Raw genomic sequence first — 20,311 nt, 5'->3', positions numbered from 1 at the left:
ATCAAAACTTTAACCTGAAATTCTAAGTACAAAGGGGGATAATTCATTAAATATTGGTGCAATAGTTATGTACCTTGTGTCATATGACATGGCTGATAAGGTTAAACAACTATTTTAAGTTTGAATCAAATCCATTTAGTAATAACTGAGAAAGTGTGAAAAAGTATCAAAACTTTAACCTGAAAATCTAAGTAAAAAGGGGGGATAATTCATGAAATATTGGTGCAAGAGTTATGGCCCTTGTGTCATATGATGTGGGTGATGATGAGGAATAACTATTTTTAAGTTTGAAACAAATCCATTCAGTAACAACTGAGATAGAGTGGAAGTGCATCAAAACTTTAACCTGAAATGTTAAGTAGAAGGGGGGGATAATTCATTAAATATTGGTACTCGAGTTATGTATCTTGTGTCATATGATGTGGAAGATGATGTGGAACAACTATTTTTAAGTTTGAATCAAGTCCATTCTGTAATAACTGAGATAGAGTGAAAGTGCATCAGGTTTAACCTGAAATTCTAAGTAAAAGGGGGGGATAATTCATGAAATATTGGTGTGAGAGTTATGGCCCTTGTGCCATATGATGTGGGTGATGATGAGGAATAACTATTTTACGTTTGAAACAAATCCATCAAGTACTGAGATAAAGAGAAAGTGCATCAAAACTTTAAGTGAGGACGCGGATGCCGATGCCGGGTCTAGTAGGATAGCTCTCCATACTTCATATAGTCAAGCTAAAAAGCCCTGTTGACCTTTGAACTCCAATTGTGACCTTGACCTTTGAGCCAGGGGTCCGGGTCTTGCAGATGACAGGTCGTCTAATCATGGGAAACATTTATGCCAAGTAATATTGTAGTCCCTTGATGGATGACAGAGTTATTGACCGGACAGGGAAAAAACCCTATTGACCTTTGACCTCCAATTGTGACCTTGACCTTTGAGCTAGGGGTCCAGGTTTTACGCATGACACGTCGTCTTATCATGGGATATATTTGTGCCAAGTAATATTAAAATCCCTTAATGAATGTCAGAGTTATGGACCGGACAAGAAACAGACCCTGTTCATGCCATGTAAACATTTGACTGCCAAGTGTGACCTTGACCTTTGAGCTAGGGGTCTGAAAGTTGTGCATGACACATCGTCTTATTATGAGGTATATTTGTGCCAAGTTCTGTAAATCCGGTATTATTTGCGGTGTTTTAATTTTCGCTATTTTTCGCGAATCGGGTGCATCGTGAATTCATAAATCTGTGTAAATTTCTTTCCATAACATACAGACATATCCAAAGCAATGAATAATAGCCACCTGAACTTCAATTATTTCAATATATCATGAATAAGTATAATAACAAGAGCTGTCCGTAAGACAGCGCGCTCCACTATTCGGGGATTTGACAGTAAAATGAATATATGTCTGAATAAGAGACCTCTACTTCAAAAGGAAGATACACCAAGGGGCATAATTCCATCAAATACACAAATCTGAGTTATTAGGATTGTCACAACACATGCAGATGATGATGAGAAAGATATATTTTGAGTTTCAAGTCATTATCTTATATAGTACCAAAGTTATGCCCAGAAAACGAAGTTTGTAAAAAATTTAAGTATAAAAGGGGCATAATTCGGTCAAAAATACAGATCAGAGTAATGGGGATTGTTACCACACATGCAGATGATAATGATAAAGATACACTTTAAGTTTCAAGTCTTTATCATATATTGCATTAAAGTTATATCCAGAAAGCGAAGATTGCAAAAAAGTTTAAGTACAAAAGGGGCATAATTCTGTCAAAAAACAATTAGAGTTATGGGGTATGTAGCCACACATGCAGATGATTATAAACAAATACTTTTAATTTCAAGTCATTATCTTTTAAAGTACCAAAGTTATGTCTATAAACGAAGCTCGCGAAAAAATTTAACATGAAAATAATTCAAAGTATAACTTCTTGGTGACCTTGACCTTGGGTATAATGGGCCCAGCCCCTGCACATACTTTGCTTGTATGCTGGACAATGTTTATGTGAACTTACAGTATGATATAAGCAAAAGTAACAAAGATATGACAGAAAAACAAAGGTTGCCGAAAAACTTTAACTTTAAAAACAACCTAAGTATAAGACCTTGGTGACCTTGACCTTGGGTATAATGGGCCCAGTCCCTAAACATACTTTGTTTGTATGCTGGACAATGTTTATGTAAAGTTACAGTAAGATATAAGCAATAGTAACAAAGATATGACAGAACAAGAGCTGTCTCCATAGGATGACACATGCCCCCGATGGCACTTTGAATGAATAGTTATGGCCGATGTTAGAGTTTAGGACCTTTGACCTACGGACCTGGGTCTTGCGCGCGATATGTCGTCTTACTGTGGTACACATTCATGCCCAATAATTTTAAAATCCATGCATGAATGACAAAGATATGGACCGGACACGCCCATCAATACACTATGATGAAATATGACCTTTAACGTCTAAGTGTGACCTTGACCTTTGAGTTACGGACCTGGGTCTTGCGCGCGACATGTCGTCTTCCTGTGGTACACATTCATGCCAAGTTATTTGAAAATCCATCCATGGATGACAAAGATATGGATCGGACACGAATGCACTATCATGAAAAATGACCTTTAACGTCTAAGTGTGACCTTGACCTTTGAGCTACGGACCTGGGTCTTACGCGCGACATGTCGTCTTCCTGTGGTACACATTCATGCCAAGTTATTTGAAAATCCATCCATGGATGACAAAGATATGGATCAGACATGAATGCACTATCATGAAAAATGATCTTTAACGTCTAAGTGTGACCTTGACCTTTGAGCTACGGACCTGGGTCTTGCGCGCGACAAGTCGTCTTACTGTGGTACACATTCATGCCAAGTTATTTGAAAATCCATCCATGGATGACAAAGATATGGACCGGACACGAAAATTGCGGACAGACCGACAGACAGACGGTTCAAAAACTATATGCCTCCCTTCGGGGGCATAAAAACAAAGGTTGCCGAAAAACTTTAAGCTTAAAAATAACCTAAGTATAACAGCTTGGTGACCTTGACCTTGGGTATAATGGGCTCAGCCCCTACACATAATTTGTTTGTATACTGAACAATGTTTATGTGAAGTAACAGTAAGATATAAGCAATTGTAACAAAGATATGACAGAAAAACAAAGGTTGCCGAAAAACTTTAACCTTAAAAATAACCTAAGTATAACACCTTGGTGACCTTGACCTTGGGTATAATGGGCTCAGCCCCTAAACATACTTTGTTTGTATACTGAACAATGTTTATGTGAAGTTACAGTAAGATATAAGCAATAGTAACAAAGATATGACAGAAAAACAAAGGTTGCCGAAAAACTTTAACCAAGAAGGGTCACGCCGACGCCGATGCCTGGGCGAGTAGTATAGCCCCCCTATTCTCCGAATAGTGGAGCTAAAAATCCTCGATTTCATGCAGAATATACTGCTTAAAGACAGAATTAACGCTACGGTCTATAGGTTGGATTTACATGCAGCTGGCAGGGATGTACTATATAACATGATAACTTTGGGTTTTTTAACAGGTTATGGATGCACTTTGTGTCAAACAAGCAGAGCACGTGACGTGTTACCTGAGGGGATGATCCATATCATCCTTTATCTTCTCTACAAACCTGAATCTTTTTACACATTTTGTTTAGAAAACAATAGGGATTAGCAGACAAGTTATCACACCATCGTACTATACACTTGTATGTTACAATTATTTATGAAATGGCTGTAACAAACTTTGAATATTTTATCAGCTATTAAATGTAATAAGAATAATTGCCCATAAATTGAATAAAAGATTAATTTAAAAGGCTCTTTTCAATCAATTTCAGTAGAACAAAAGCAATTTGTTTGAATAAAGTAACCGATTACTAATACGAAATAACCGCTACAGACCATGTATTTAACGAGGCGTTGGCGTGCATAAATTCGGTAAGGTGCGGAAGAATAGGCATAAATGTAATCCTCACTTCCAGAATTGGAATTTCACTAATAAAAGATAAAAATTTCTGACCCTCATGTCGCAGATTCATAAATCCGCGAAATAATTCAGGGTGCGGGAATCTGCGAAATAAAGATCACGCAAATATAAAGTGACCTTGACCTTTAAGCATGACACTTCGTCTCGCGATGGGGAACATTTGTGCCTAGTAATATTAAGATCCCTTCATGAATGACAGAGTTATGGACCGGACACGAAATTGCGGATGGACGGACGGAAGGAAAGATGGCAGACGGAATGACGGACGGAAAAGTGCATTTCTATAGTCCCCGAAACTGGTTTTCAACCAGTAGGGGACTAAAAACAAGTTATACAATGTTATTTTTACACAGAAAATAGAAGCAGAGGCATTTAGTACCTTCTAACCTAAAGAACAACTATGAACAGAGACTTCCTATCTAAGAAGGCCACTTCTTTCATTTGTAATTCAAGTAAAAAATAATTGTTTAAACTAGAAGATGCTTTTGTAGAAAAGTGCATATCTCTCCCAGTCCATAGTCGTATAGGCAAGAAGTCAATAGGGGACAGGAGCTAAAGTCAAAGAGACACTGATGGTTGGCATGTCCAATCATCCCACTAAGTTTCAACATTCTGGGCCTATTGTGACGTCTAGAGTCTTAACAAGCTTTTCCTTTGATTTGACCTGGTGACCTAGTTTTTTACCCCAGATGACCCAATATTGAACTCGTCCAAGATTTTATTAGGGGTAACATTCTGATAAAGTTTCATTAAGATTGGGCCAAAATTGTGACCTCTAGAGTGTTAACAAGCTTTTCCTTTGATTTGAACTGGTGACCTAGTTTTTGACCCCAGATGACCCAATATCGAACTCGTCCAAGATTTTATTGAGAGTAACATTCTGACCAAGTTTCATTAAGATTGGGCCAAAATCGTGACCTCTAGAGTGCTAACAGTCAAATTGTTGACGACGGACGACGGACACAAGGTAATCACAAAAGCTCACCTTTGAGCACTTTGTGCTCAGGTGAGCTAAAAATGACAAAATCAATCAGTTATTGATCGGAAATGAAATGTGATGGACAGAAGGATGGATGGACAGGGCAAAAACAATACGTCTCCCCCCATTAGAACAACATTTTACCCTCCCAAAAATGTTATCTTTATACAGGTTTTGATGTACTTAAAATTTTTAACTTATATAGCATTCATGCAAAAGTATGTGCTTGTGGTGACAATTAAAATTTCCCCCAAACCAGTAACCTCCTACTATGGCATCATAGGGCCTAACCCTTAACCCCTTCACTTCTACAACTCCTTAATGAAACTGTTAACAACTGATGTATAAATCCTTTCTGATTTAGATAAATACTGGATTTTACTTTATCAAAAATAATGTAAAATGTCAGCTTAAGGAGGTAGGTTACCTTAATATTTGTATGTGCGCATGTCCGACCGGAAGCTAACGTGACAATTTACGATGACGTTTACGACAAACTAATGTGTTTGCATATCCATTCTTCTGAAAAAAAATCATGAACCTGCCTCCAATCTGATGCTTAATGGTTTAATAATGCAGAAATAATGAATAAATTGCCGCAGAAACGCTTCAAAACACTGTTGCCTTAAAATGACATCATTGACGTCATGACGTTACTTGTCAGTTACCGCGCAAAATTACTAACTTTTATTTTGAAAGTACGTAATTCTGTACATTTTCTTTATCTGAACTATTTTTTAACAACTTTTCTTTCGCTCTGAAAAATTATCAGTATTTTGCTTCTTTTATGTGCGTGTAGTTATATTGAAATGTTATGCGGAAAGTAAGGAAATGGATGATGGTAACTGATGTTATTGGGAATATAGTTGGGTGAAAGGTTACTTATTACTGCCATTTTCAAATAAAGATTGGGCAGTTTGATTTGTAATACTTATTTTTCAGTTTCCGTTGATAATTTGTTACTTATATACTAAAATTAAGCTTTAAAATTGTTCAAGTTTCAGTAGAAAATTGTTGTTTCTTTAATTAAATTGATGTTACCATGGAAACAAATATATATCTAAATGTAAAATTCAAAAGCATTGACACTGGACTATTTAAGGAACACAGCTTCGGCTTTTTATTTGCATTTCAACAATATCCATGTGAACTAGAGCTATCACTAAAGGTGATGAATGTACCCCACAGTACATTGCAATTTGACGCACACAAGATTGCATAACTATGTGGACTGTATGTATATAGACTGTATGTATACAGTATAGTAACAAAAAACAAAGTCCCATAACTATGCAGAATATTTATCTAAAAAAACGTAACATGCACCATGCACAACTAGGGTTGGTACTGATCACTTGTGTGAAGTTTCATTAAATTGTGTGCAAGGGTTCGGAAGATTAGGCGCGCACAAGATTGCATATGCAGACTGTATGTACATAGTATGTTAACAAGAAACAAAGTCCCATAACTCTGCAATTTTTGTTACTGAAAGAACCTAACATGCTCCATGCACAACTACTGTTGTTACTGATCACTTGTGTGAAGTTTCATTAAATTGTGTCAAGGGGATAAGGAGAGATGGTGCGCACAAGATTGTGTCTATGTACATAGTATAGTTACAAAAAAACAAAGTCCCGTAACTCTACATATTTTTTTTCTGAAAGAACCTAACATGCCCCATGCACAACTACTGTTGTTACTGATCACTTGTGTGAAGTTTCATTAAATTGTGTCAAGGGGATGAAGAGAGATGGTGCGCACAAGATTGTGTCTACGGACAGATGGACAGACAGACAGACAGACAACCTGAAACCAGTATACATCCCCTTACAACTTTGTTGTCGGGGGGTACAATAATAGCAGCATGCAGAACGATTTTTCCATAAACTAGAAATGTGTCCATGGGACACAGATGCCCCCACTACATGACATTAAAATGACAATTTTTTCCCAGGTGAGGGGCCACAACTCCTACAATACTGAATGAATCCGGATGCGAAACCCCAGGTGCACAACTGCACATGCTGACCAACATTCCTGTAAACTTTGGTGACTCTAGGTCAAATACTTTTGGAGCTACGCACGACACAACATTAAAATGACCCATTTTTAACTAAGTCAGTGGCTATAACTCCTACATGACTGAATGAATCTGGATGCGAAACCCCAGGTGCACAACTGCATATGCTGACCAACATTCGTGTAAACTTTGGTGACTCTAGGTCAAATACTTTTGGAGCTATGCGCGACACAACATTAAAATGACTAATTTTTTACTAAGTCAGGGGCCATAACTCCTACACGACTGGATGAATCCGGACGCGAAACCCCAGGTGCACAACTACACATGCTGACCAACATTCGTGTAAACTTTGGTGACTCTAGGTCAAATACTTTTGGAGCTATGCGCGACACAACATTAAAATGACTAATTTTTTACAAAGTCAGGGGCCATAACTTCTACATGACTGAATGAATCCAGACGTGAAACCCCAGGTGCACAACTACACATGCTGACCAACATTCCTGTAAAGTTTTGTGACTCTACGTCAAATACTTTTGGAGCTATGCGCGACACATTCTCGGAAGGACGGACAGACGGAAGGATGGAAGGACGGACGGACGGACAAGGGCAAATCTATATGCCCCCCCCCCAAAGTGGGGGCATAACAAGAGCTGTCACAGGAGACAGCGCGCTCGACTATTTCGATGCTGGATAGTGAAACTGGGCACATCTGAGGAAACTAGAGCTGTCACTGGAGTGTTTAATGACTCCAATTGTGGATGAAGATATTGCACAATAGCCTGAGTCTATGTCAAAAATATCAGCTTAAAGTAATAAGAGAGGTAAAGATAAAATTATCAAAACACTATATAAGTATATCCTAAGCAAAAAGGGGCATAATTCATTAAATATTGGTGCCAGAGTTATGCACCTTGTGTCATATGGTGTGGGTGATGATGTTGAAACAACTATTTTAAGTTTGAATCAAATCCATTCAGTAATAACAGAGACAGAGTGAAAGTGCATCAAAACTTTAACCTAAAATTCTAAGTAAAAAGGGGAATAATTAATGAAAAATTGGTGCCAGAGTTATGCATCTTACGTCATATGGTGTGGGTGATGATGTTGAACAACTATTTTAAGTTTGAATCAAATCCATTCAGTAATAACAGAGACAGAGTAAAAGTGCATCAAAACTTTAACCTGAAATTCTAAGTAAAAACGGAAAATAATTCATGAAAAATTGGTCCCAGAGTTATGCACCTTGTGTCATATGATAAGGGTTATGATGTTGAACAACTGTTTAAGTTTGAATCAGATCCATTCAGTAATAACAGAGATAGAGTGAAAGTGCATAAAACTTTAACCTGAAATTCTAAGTAAGAAGGGGAATAATTCATGAAAAATTGTGCCAAAGTTATGCATCTTGTGTCATATAATGTGGGTGATGATGCTGAACAACTATTTTAAGTTTGAATCAAATCCATTCAGTAATAACAGAGGTAGACTGAAAGTGCACCAAAACTTTAACCTGAAATTCTAAGTAAAAAGGGGGAATAATTCATGAGAAAATGGTGCCGGAGTTATGCACCTTGTGTCATATGATGTGGGTGATGATGTTGAACAACTATTTTAAGTTTGAATCAAATCCATTCAGTAATAACAGAGATAGAGTGAAAGTGCAACAAAACTTTAACCTGAAAATCTAAGTGAAAAGGGGGGATAATTCATGAAATATTGGAGCCAGAGTTATGGCCCTTATGTCAGATGATGTGGATGATGATGAGGAATAAGTATTTCAAGTTTGAATCAAATCCATCAAGCAATCACAGAGATAAGTTGTTTTGTTTGTTTGTTTTGGGTTTAACGCCGTTTTTCAACAGTATTTCAGTCATGTAACGGCGGGCAGTTAACCTAACCAGTGTTCCTGGGTTCTGTACCAGTACAAACCTGTTCTCCGCAAGTAACTGCCAACTTCCCCACATGAATTATCAGAGGTGGAGGACTAATGATTTCAGACACAATGTCGTTTATCAAATAGTCACGGAGAACATACGCCCCGCCCGAGGATCGAACTCGCGACCCCGCGATCCGTAGACCAACGCTCTTACCTACTGAGCTAAGCGGGCGGGCTCAGAGATAAGTTGAAAAAAGAGAAAGTGTTAAAAAACTTTAACCAAGGTGGGGACGCAGAAAGACGCCGACGCCGACACCGGGGCGAGTAGGATAGCTCTCCTTATACTTCGTATAGTTGAGCTAAAAATGTCAGACGAGGGGTACTGCTGTAAGTATTTTAAGCTGTGAAATTTGTTTAAATATTAAATGCAAACAACACGAAAATAATACTTAGGTTAGAAATAAGATGTTTTAAAGCTACATTAACAAGAAAGATAATTTTATTTAATAATCTTTATAAGAAATTACGATAAAAAGCAAGATATAAGCTATTTTAAACATCTCTGCTGCCATGGTTACTTTGAACTTTCAGAAAAATAGGGTACCATGTAAAATGCTTGGTATTTTTCTAATTATAGTACCCAAATATTCCATGTTGGTCATTAACAGAATGGCACTGAAGCCGTCGAAAAACCCGTTTTCATACATAGCTGTTTAAAAATGAGAGAAAATGCGTTACCATGAAAACACGAGCCCTGCGGCATATACGTATTAAGCTTATATTAGAAAGCTAACACACATACTAGTAAAATTATCAATTATGCAGACTTCTACAGATAACAATGAAACCAAAATACACTGAAAAGTGTTAAATATCTGTATTTTCCTTCTTCTTTCAATATAAAATACCTTTGGAGGGTCATGTATTTCATCCTGGATAAAAATTGTACTTGAAGGGACAGAGATAAACAGAATTGAGATTGTAGCAGTTAAAATATTAAATTACACGAAATACAGAAAATTGCTGCGGTTCAACTAATTTGAATTTACCCTGGTAACAAGGTAACCTACCTCCTTAATGCCAGGAAAGGAATACAAATCTAAATCAAAGGCCTGAATGGCCTGAGTCGGCTAATGATTGATGTACTGACAGTATAGTCTACCAGTTTCAGTTTGTTTTTAGTTTTTTTCTCAAAATTTCATAACACAGCTCGATATTTACCCAAAATATTATATCCGGATACGATTACACTTTTCTCCAGTTTGAACAATATATTTTACAAATTGTGATGATACGAAGACATTTAGCAGCAATTGGCAGTATCTGACATTGAAGTTTACGGTTAAATTACCTCTTATTTAAATCTTTTCATAAAAAAGTTATTTCGTTTCGCAGCCAAACATAGACGATCTACTTTCGATTTCAAAAACTACAAGAAAATACAATTTAATGTTTCGCCGATTTGTTTATTTCTCGAAAAATAAGAATTAAAATCATTTTTAATATCTGTAGTAACTAAACAAACCAGTAAGAGCTTCTTCTTCCGATAATTTATCCGTTTACTGACTGCAAAATTCAAGTGTGTGTGTAGAAACCCACGCAAAGTTTATAAATAATCATACGATGCGTGTATACGTTCAATGTGTGAGAATTAAGGCTGATCGGGATCGGCTATGTTACCTAACGCATCCAGACGATTCAGATTTGTTTTTAAAAAAGCATTGTGTGCATTTCTGTAATTTTATATACGTTTTTATATGCTTAGAAATTATTAGACATGCGTATTTGCATTATTTCTATACGTAATTTACGCTAATACGCATCTTATCTGGAGCCCTGTAGAACTATTTTTTGTCTTTCGCTGGATGTTACGCAAGCTTTGTAAGCCTGCGCAATTCATAAAATGCACATTTATGCTTAATGACTTACATTCGAGTATTGCACAATTACAAGTCATAAATATGACAGATTACATCGTATATTGGTCATAGCAAAGGGAATTCACACAACTTAACTTCATTCATGCAGTGAACTGTTTGAAGTTTGAGAAATCTAATGGAACTACATCCCTTCACTGTGTTATTTGGTCCGTTTAGACTTAGAGAATCGTTGGATAGCAAGGACTCGTCAAAACGATTTCATCGTTTAGCCGACTCAAAAAAATCTCAATCTTGACATTTACTGAAAATAACGCCTGGCCTTTGAACTCAATAGTAACATTGCATACAACCCAGAAATACTTACAGTGTATGCGAAAGCTGAGGTTATTTTTGCAGTGGTTATCTTCTGTTGCTGGGACACGTACATCAATACCGAGTACTGAAATATAATCACAAGAAATCAAGAATTGTTGAAATCAAGAAAGTCACACAAAATGTTTTACTTATTTGTTCCATCGCCTCAGCCATAGACTATAAAGATTCAGATGCCATAAAATTGAATTAATACTAAAATACTCAGAAAATCTAGGAACAAAATAATATTGGTAAAACCTATGGATGCTCCCAGAAATATGATTATTGCATATTAAAATAATGGAAGTGGAATTCACTGACTGGGCACATACAGTTTTACAAATGCTGAATAATCCAAGTGCAATACCTCATTGAAAAATCATCCAACAAGCACAAGAAATTAATATGCATATCTCCTCTAGAATGTGAATTTTCACTGAATTCCTACCAGTGGTTGCTGACAAATACTACAGACTAAGATGGCACTATAGTTTACTAATGTTGAATTATCAAAGGGCAATAACTCAGTGAAATGTTATCAGACTTGAAATTGAAGACAATATGCACATCTCCTCTTGATAGTGAAACTTTCTATGAAGTTTCCCTATATTCCAACAAGTTGTTGCTGAGAAACACTCTGGACAAGAATTGTACTATAGTACACTTGTATACTAATGTTGAATAATCAAAGGGCAATAACTCAGTGAAAAATCATCCGACCAGAAGACAATAACATGCGCATCTCTTTCTGATAGGAAAGTTTCCTATGAAGTTTCACTAAATTCCACCCAGTGGTTGCTGAGAAATACTTCGGACAAGAATGGTGGGATGGACAGAAGATGTTGAAATTATATGCTTGCCCTTCGGGGAGCATAAACAAGAGGGCCAAGATGGCCCTAGGTCGCTCACCTGAGTAACACACCAAAACAGTGTAAACATGTTTTACCTAAGTGATTTCATGGAGACATTCTGACCAATTTTCATCAAGATTGGACCAAAAATGTGGCCTCTTGAGTGTAAACAAGCATTTGCTTTGATTTGACCTAGTGACTTAGTTTTTTACCCAAAATGACCCAGATTCGAACTTGTCAAAGATTTCATTAAACAAGAGGGCCAAGATGGTCCTAGGTCACTCAACTGAGAAACACACTATAACACACCATAACAGAGTAAACATGTTTGACCTAGTGATTTCACGGAAAAAAATATTCTGACCAATTATCATTAAAATTGGAGCAAAAAATCTTGAGTATAAATAAGTATTTTCTTTAATTTGACCTAGTGACCTAGTTTTTGATCCCAGATGACCCATATTTGAACTTGACCTAGATTTCATCAAGGCTATTATTCTGACCAATTTCATGAAGATCAATTGAAAAATACAGCCTCTATCGCATACACAAGGTTTTCCTTTGATTTGACCTAGTGTATCACTCACCTGACCTATTGACCTAAAGATCAGATCATCAAGATTAATATTCTGACCAAGTTTCATTAAGATATGGTGATAAATGTGGCCTCTGGAGTGTTTACTAGCTTTTCCTTTGATTTGACCTAGTGACCTAGTTTTTGACATTACATGACCCAGATTCGATCTTGACCTAAAGATCATAAAGATTAACATTCTGACCAAGTTTCATGAAGATACAATCATAAATGTGGCCTCTAGATTGTTAACAAGCTTTACCTTTGATTTGGACCTGGTGACCTAGTTTCTGACCCCACATGACCAAGATTGGAACTTGAACCTTAGATCATTAAGATTAATATTCTGACCAAGTTTCATTAAGATAAAGTCATAAATGTGACCTCTAGTGTTAACAAGTTTTTCCTTTGATTTTTTGACCTGGTGACCTAGTTTTTGATCCCACATGATCCAGATTCGAACTTGGCCTAGAGGTAATCAAGACAACATTCTGATCAAGTTTCATAGAGATATTGCCATAAATGTAGCCTCTAGAGTGTTAACAAGCTTTTCCTTTGATTTGACCTGGTGGCCTAGTTTCTGACCCCACCTGACCCAGATTCAAAGTTGACCTAAAGATCATAAAAATTACCATTCTGACCAAGTTTCATTAAGATACGGTCATAAATGTGGCCTCTAGAGTGTTAACAAGCTTTTCCTTTGATTTGACCTGGTGACCTAGTTTTCGACCCAACATGACCTAGATTTGAACTGACCTAAAGATCATCAAGATTAACATTCTGACCAAGTTTCATGAAAATACAGTCATAATGTGGCCTCTTGAGTGTTAACAAGCTTTTCCTTTGATTTGACCTGGTGACCTAGTTTTTGACCCCAGATGTCCCAATATCAAACTTGTCCAAGATATTATTGAGGGTAATATTCTGACCAAGTTTCATTAAGATTGGGCCAAAATTGTGACCTCTAGAGTGTTAACAGTCGAATTGTTGAGTTGACCTGGTGACCTAGTTTTCGACCCAACATGACCTAGATTTGAACTGACCTAAAGATCATCAAGATTAACATTCTGACCAAGTTTCATGAAAATACAGTCATAAATGTGGCCTCTTGAGTGTTAACAAGCTTTTCCTTTGATTTGACCTGGTGACCTAGTTTTTGACCCCAGATGTCCCAATATCAAATTTGTCCAAGATATTATTGAGGGTAACATTCTGACAAAGTTTCTTTAAGATTGGGCCAAAATTGTGACCACTACAGTGTTAACAAGCTTTTCCTTTGACTTGACCTGGTGACCTAGTTTTTGAAACCAGGTGACCCAATATCAAAATTGTCCAATATTTTATTGAGGGTAACATTCTGACCAAGTTTCATTAAGATTGGGCCAAAATTGTGACCTCTAGAGTGTTAACAGTCGAATTGTTGACGATGGACGAGGGACGCCAGGCGATGAAAGAAGTTTAATGAAATTCTACCAATTGGTTAGTTTGTTACGTACAAATATGTGGATTTTTAAACAATTAAAGGGCAATAACTCTGAACTTACTAAAGAGATCCTGACGAAATTGTGTGCACTACCACATTATGGTGATCTAAATTCAATTTAAGTTTCATAGTTCTAGGTCAAATATATCACAAGTTATGAAGCAGAAATTGCCATATTTATAGTACCCTATATAGTTAACACTAGAAACTTCTAAGGGTCATAACTCTGGTGTTACTTAAGCAATCTGACTGAAACTTAACGGGCCGCATAAACTCATAGTGGTGAACATGAATGTGAAGTTTTATTTAAATATTCCCAACCACTTCCTAGATATGGCTCAGGACGGACGGACGGACGTTCCAACATTTTAGATTTATGGGGTATTTCTTTTGTTATTTTCTTTTGTTAACTTATGGGCTACTAGCCCCTAAACCTTTTGTTCACGGAATGAACCTATTGTTTTCTTTTGTTCTTTGTACTGTTCGATAGCTCCTACCGTATTTTCCCTAAGTCTTGGGACACCCTAAATCTTGGGACACCCCTAAAATCTGGAAAAATAATTATTTTTCTTGTCCCTAATTTTTTGGACATGTATTTTCTCAGCGTATTTTTCGTCCCCAAGTGTTGGGACTATGGTTGTGTACTGATCCAAGATGTAACTCAAATACCGTTTTTATACATTGTATGGTGTTTTATCGATCAAAATATCAAATAATTATAAGAACCAAAGACTATTTTTTTAACATTTTCGTGTCGTGTTTTTACTTGATATTCCTTGACAGTAAAGTGTTTTTTTACCATACCAGTTAAGTGTTGTATATATTTTTTTTTTTTTTTGCTGCAGCCAGGAAGTCCGTTTTCCGTTATTTATTTATTTTTATTTACCACTGACTGGAATTTACCCGTGAATCGTACAGATATCAAAACGCCATGCCGGTAATTTTCCATTCCACGAGCACGTGCGCCCTATCGTAATGTCTAACTTACAACGCTGTTAATTTTGTTTATCGACACGTATACAAAAAACGCGCGTCACGCATTCATTTTTTGATTTTATCACTTCAGATTTTCAACACCGATTGAGAAGTAACATAGTTTGAATTCTATAACGATTTTAAAAAGGTATCGACAGAAATGTAGGCAAAATTCTATAAAAAAGGTCGAATTTTCATAAAATTACTTGCAAAATTTCAAACAGCGTGATCCTAAATATTTATTTCTTTCTAAAAGTATATAAATGATACAAACTATGGGCATAAAATTCAGACTTTTGACCAGAATGTACAAAAAACAGAATAGAAAAATCTTAAATAATGAAAAAGCGGCAGCAATTTAAAAATATGAAGTAAAACGATTTTTGGCAAACAGATTTCTGTTACGTGACCTCGTGAATGTAAATAGAAAATGCGGTTAAAAAACAAAAACAATAATGATGTTGTTGCGTATTTTTAATAAGTTTTGAATGAATCTTTGTACATGTACATGTATTTTTTGACACAACACTTTATAATAAGATATTCTTCTCAAACCATTTTGTACTTTCCTTGAGGGCAAATAGGTCACAGAGGTAAGATATCCGCTATTATAGTTTGACACGTTTACCTGTCAGTTTATACGGGATATTGCACATTCGCTTTAACAAATTAAAAAAAAAGCTTTTTTTTTATTGATTTTTACAACACTAGATCTACTTCTCAGCACTTTAAAGAACCGAGGCGGTACGATCAAACAGTGATGTGCAACATGGCACGAAAACATGACGTAATGCCATGAAAATCTCGGGGAAACTATACCGCTTTGATCTCCACTTCTGATGTCATGATACCGACACACTTCTTTTAGCTCTTTGAGGGGGTATTAATTGATGATGAAAACAAGGGTGGGTGGGGGATGTTACCCGATGACGATTATTGTGTCCATATTTTTGGGACACTTTTCAAAATAATTATTTTTCGGGAAATAAGTCTTGGGACAGTGAAAAAAATAATTATTTTATGCTGTCCCAAGACTTAGGGAAAATACGGTAATCCCTAAATATTGGCTCGGACGGACGAACAACGCCAAACCTATATCCCTCCGCTTTTGGTGGGGGATAACAAGATTTTCCTTTGATCTGGCCTTGTGACCTAGATTCTGACCCCACATGACCCAGTTTCAAACTTGACCTAGAGATCATCAAGACAAACATCCTGACCAAGTTTCATATAGATTGGGTCACAACTGTGGTCTCTCACATGGCAAATGTTGACAGACGCTGGACGATGCACGACTGACGACGGACAATGACTGGTCACTATAGCTCACCTATTTACATCTCTAACACTAGAGCAACATCTGTAGAAAAACAAAATTTTCTAGTTTGTATACAGGTAATTTTTCTAGGTATTAATTTACTGAGAAATGGTGTTGTCATCGATCTTACCTGCCTTTGCTTTATAGGGATTATACTGTAGACTAGTGACGTCTAAGATAAATTCAAAACTTTGGTATCCATGATAAACAACTTTACCCTTATAAAAGGGCCATAATGACTTTGTTTAAAATATGACTGCCATATTTTTGTTATAAACATAACAGATATCAATTTCTTGTTAAATGCTAAATTCAAGATTTGTTTCTCATATATTTGTCAAAGGTTTGAAAATTTGATTAACACAGATGAAAGTATTACTGAATATACTGATTACCGCCCCTCCCCCACCCCCACACCCCTTTAGCTCTGACTGCATACAAAAATACAAAATGTACATGTTGCAATTCATGTGTAATATTGAAAGTAGTGTTTTTCTAACTATTTAAAATGTCCTTTCATCAGACAGCTTCATTATCTATTTTCAACATAAAATTAAAAACCTTATTAATTCCTTTACTTCCCCTAACGAATGACTTCAAGTCAGGTCTAATTAAAGTCATAATATGATGTACAGAGTTACTCACCTCACTAGACACATGATTAGCTAAAATGGCAGCTCCAAGCTTTCCCTGACTTGCATACTTGTTATCCACACTGAAAGTAAGAAATATAAAAACTTTATGCATAAATCAAAGAGCTATATACTTCTTTGCATAAATGTATGACTTTCATTTTATGACTGTAACACTTTCAAAGAAGATTTTAATATTTTGCTAATAGTTTGCAGTGTGTTCATTCATTGAGTTTTGCTAAATTTTCATCATTAGTTCCATTACTGTAAAATCATTTACTATGGCAGTTATGAAATTTCATGGTTTCAGCCAAAACGGCTTTTTTGTTGCATTTCTTCAAAGGACGGGATATGATAAGAACCAAAAATGGCCCCCACTAAATATGCATGTTTTTAAAACAACACCATTTCATTGGTAATTAACTACCGGTATATTTTTCAAAATCCACCAAGATATAATTATGACCAGATGTCGGTAATGAACCAAAAATAATTGATTATTACATCTATCTAAGACTTATGCTGAAAAGATATTTGATCATTTAGAATGGGGGTATAGAAAACTTTTTTGCAATATATTTTAGTTTACATTGCTGAACCCTATAAATTGTATGTCGTCACAATACAGAGTGATTCAACTTCTTGAAATGGATTTTTATTTTGTATTCTAAGACAGAATTATCGTGCAAAAACAAGGGAGATAACTCTTTCATGTAAGGACGACCGAAAACTCTTTTAAGAAATAAGATTTTTTTATTTTATACATCTGCATAGGCTTATTCTCTAATTATTATGTCTGTTTCGTTTGAATTCGTATCAAGAAAATTTCTAAAACTAAAATCCGAAACTTTCGTTTCATATGCGTTACCATAGCAACATACAAACAGTTTTGCATTTTTTTATTTATAGTAATTTAGCGAGTTATTTCACATACTTGATGAAATAATAACTTTTTAAAAACATCTTTGCTTCTATATCTCCTTACATATTTAGTGTATTTTGTTTCGTTTCATATACGGAATGTTCTTCTTGTTGTATGATATTCGTATAAAACGAAACCTTTGTCAGATAAATCAGGAGGCAGGACTTTGTCTTACAAGTTTCCATTTTTCATATTTTCCGTGATTTTTTATTTAAATATGTAATGAAATATTTTCATCACGTAAGTTGAAAAAAACGACAATGTTTATTTTACTTGAATAAATAATATACGAGTTGAATATTATTTAATCCTTACCACACAACTAAAACACATACCCACAGAAACGTCTCCGGAAATGAATTAGATCGGTATAATAACTATGGAAGCATATCTATGTAGTTTATTCAACTTAATTTCTTGGATTAAATCAACAAGAGCGCCGCCATGCTGGGCAATATACGCCCGAAGGCTTACATCATAGGATTGGAGCAAAATTTTAAGAACTTGACTGTTGTAGCCCCAAAGGACTGGAACAACAAAAGGAAAACTTCAAAAAACAAATCTAAGTCCACAAAAAAAAAAAATCAAAGTCTACAAAAAAATCCTTATCAGGTATAGGTATGTAAAAATACACCTTAAAATTGGAGGTACCATCCATGTTGTACCACAGAAAAGTGGTCTCGGTTTTTCCCTACGGCCAATAATAAAAAAGTTTCAAAATAAGCTATTTATAGTAACATAAAAGGGAAGTAATTAAAAAAAAAAAAATTATTTAAGTACAAAAAAGAGATCTGCCAAATAAAAACAAGAGCACTGCAATGCAGAGCAATATACACAAAGCAAAGTCATATATGACCTTTGACCCTTAAGTGTGACCTTGACCTTGAAGCGAGTCATCCGGAACATGCGCTCTGCACATCGTTATAATGTGGTGAACATTTCTGCCAAGTTTCTTTGAAATCCTTCCAGCAGTTCAAGAGTTACAGAGCGGACACGAAACAAACTGATATGACTTTTGACCCCTAAGTGTGACCTTGACCTTGAAGCAAGTCATCCGGAACATGCGCTCTGCACGTCGTCTTGGTGTGGTGAACATTTGTGTCAAGTTTCTTTGAAATCCTTCAAGGGGTTCAAGAGTTACAGAGCGGACACGAAACAAACTGATATGACCTTTGACTCCTAAGTGTGACCTTGACCTTGAAGTGAGACATCCAAAACATGCGGTCTGCACATCGTCTCGGTGTGGTGAACATTTGTGTAAAGTTTCCCTGAAATCCTTCAAGGGGTTCAAGAGTTACAGAGCGGACACGAAATTGCTAACGGACAGACGGACGGACGGACAGACGGACACCAGCGTCATAACATAATACGTCCCTTCGGGCGTATAAAAACGTTTCCTTTCCCATGAAACCATAATATCGATATGAGAAGCACGAAATATACATTAGCGTATGTTAGATCATTATGGAAGGAGTGGCATGAAAGGCACGTGCAGTTTCCCGCCAAAATGCCCTTGTATATGTAACGTAAAATGCTTCTGATTTCCTGCAAAAGATTTTTGGTTATATATGACAGAAAATAATTTGATTTTAGTACATTATGTTATATTCCAATTACATTTGTTGCATTTATATTATATATTGCGTTTATATTAAAATCAGTTTACAAGACGACCTGTGATAATTATACCCAAGTAGTTACATTTTTATGCGCGCATGAAGACATTTGACTTTATTCTAATGGTATTAAACACTGAATTCATTAGAGCGGTAGGTATAAACTGATTACAAAATAACAATAGGTGATAAACAGACGACCCAGCTTTCCTCTGGTTTACCGCTTTTCCTTTCCTCGAATCGAAAGGCAATTTTAGCTTTCTAGACAGATTCGAGACAAAACGGCTGCAGCGATAAAGAACGGACAAAGTTGCTCAGTATGCAGGTGTTAGTCTAAGAAACATTGTGCATGTGCGCACTCCATCATGCTGAGTGATATGTATGCAGAGGTATTTTTTATACTAATACGTGCGCAGATGTTTGATACTAATATGTGCGGACGTGACGTAATTCTTATTACGTGCGCAAGTAATAGATATTACATGCGCACGAAGTAACTAATATGTGCGCACGTTTTAGTATGACAAAAACATCCATGTCCCCTCTGTGATACCTTAACTACATGTATATACATTCCTCGGTTTTTTAAAAATTATTACTATTATTCTAGAAAAGAGAGAGAAAAACACAACACCTGTATATGTGCTTTCATTTCAAAAGCGTATTCATTAACAGTGCATAGAGCTTAGCTAGTCCGAGCCCGCTTCGAGTGCTGGGGGGGAGAGGGGGAGGGGGAGGGGATTGGTTTCGATTTCCGGCCCCGTCATACCAAAGGCGTGAAAAATATTACCAGTA

At 36.2% G+C, this 20,311-nt stretch overlaps 1 protein-coding gene across 3 annotated transcripts in view; it reads right to left on the bottom strand.

Annotated features, from left to right (window-relative positions):
* Positions 1–20,311, bottom strand: part of LOC123563978 (FK506-binding protein 15-like) — a 241,413-nt gene that overhangs the window by 177,127 nt on the left and 43,975 nt on the right. For all 3 annotated transcript variants that reach the window (XM_053524018.1, XM_053524017.1, XM_053524016.1), the window contains exons 4-5: positions 16,992–17,061; positions 11,156–11,230 (exon numbers count right to left, since the gene is read on the bottom strand). In XM_053524018.1, the coding sequence (XP_053379993.1) occupies positions 11,156–11,230; positions 16,992–17,061 (145 nt within the window). The remainder of the gene's footprint in view (positions 1–11,155; positions 11,231–16,991; positions 17,062–20,311) is intronic.

The sequence above is a fragment of the Mercenaria mercenaria genome, chromosome 15 (genome assembly GCF_021730395.1).
Source record: "Mercenaria mercenaria strain notata chromosome 15, MADL_Memer_1, whole genome shotgun sequence".
Taxonomy (NCBI): domain Eukaryota; kingdom Metazoa; phylum Mollusca; class Bivalvia; order Venerida; family Veneridae; genus Mercenaria; species Mercenaria mercenaria.
The sequence above is the reverse complement of the archived record's forward strand: the minus strand, read 5'-3'. Positions and strand labels throughout refer to the sequence as shown.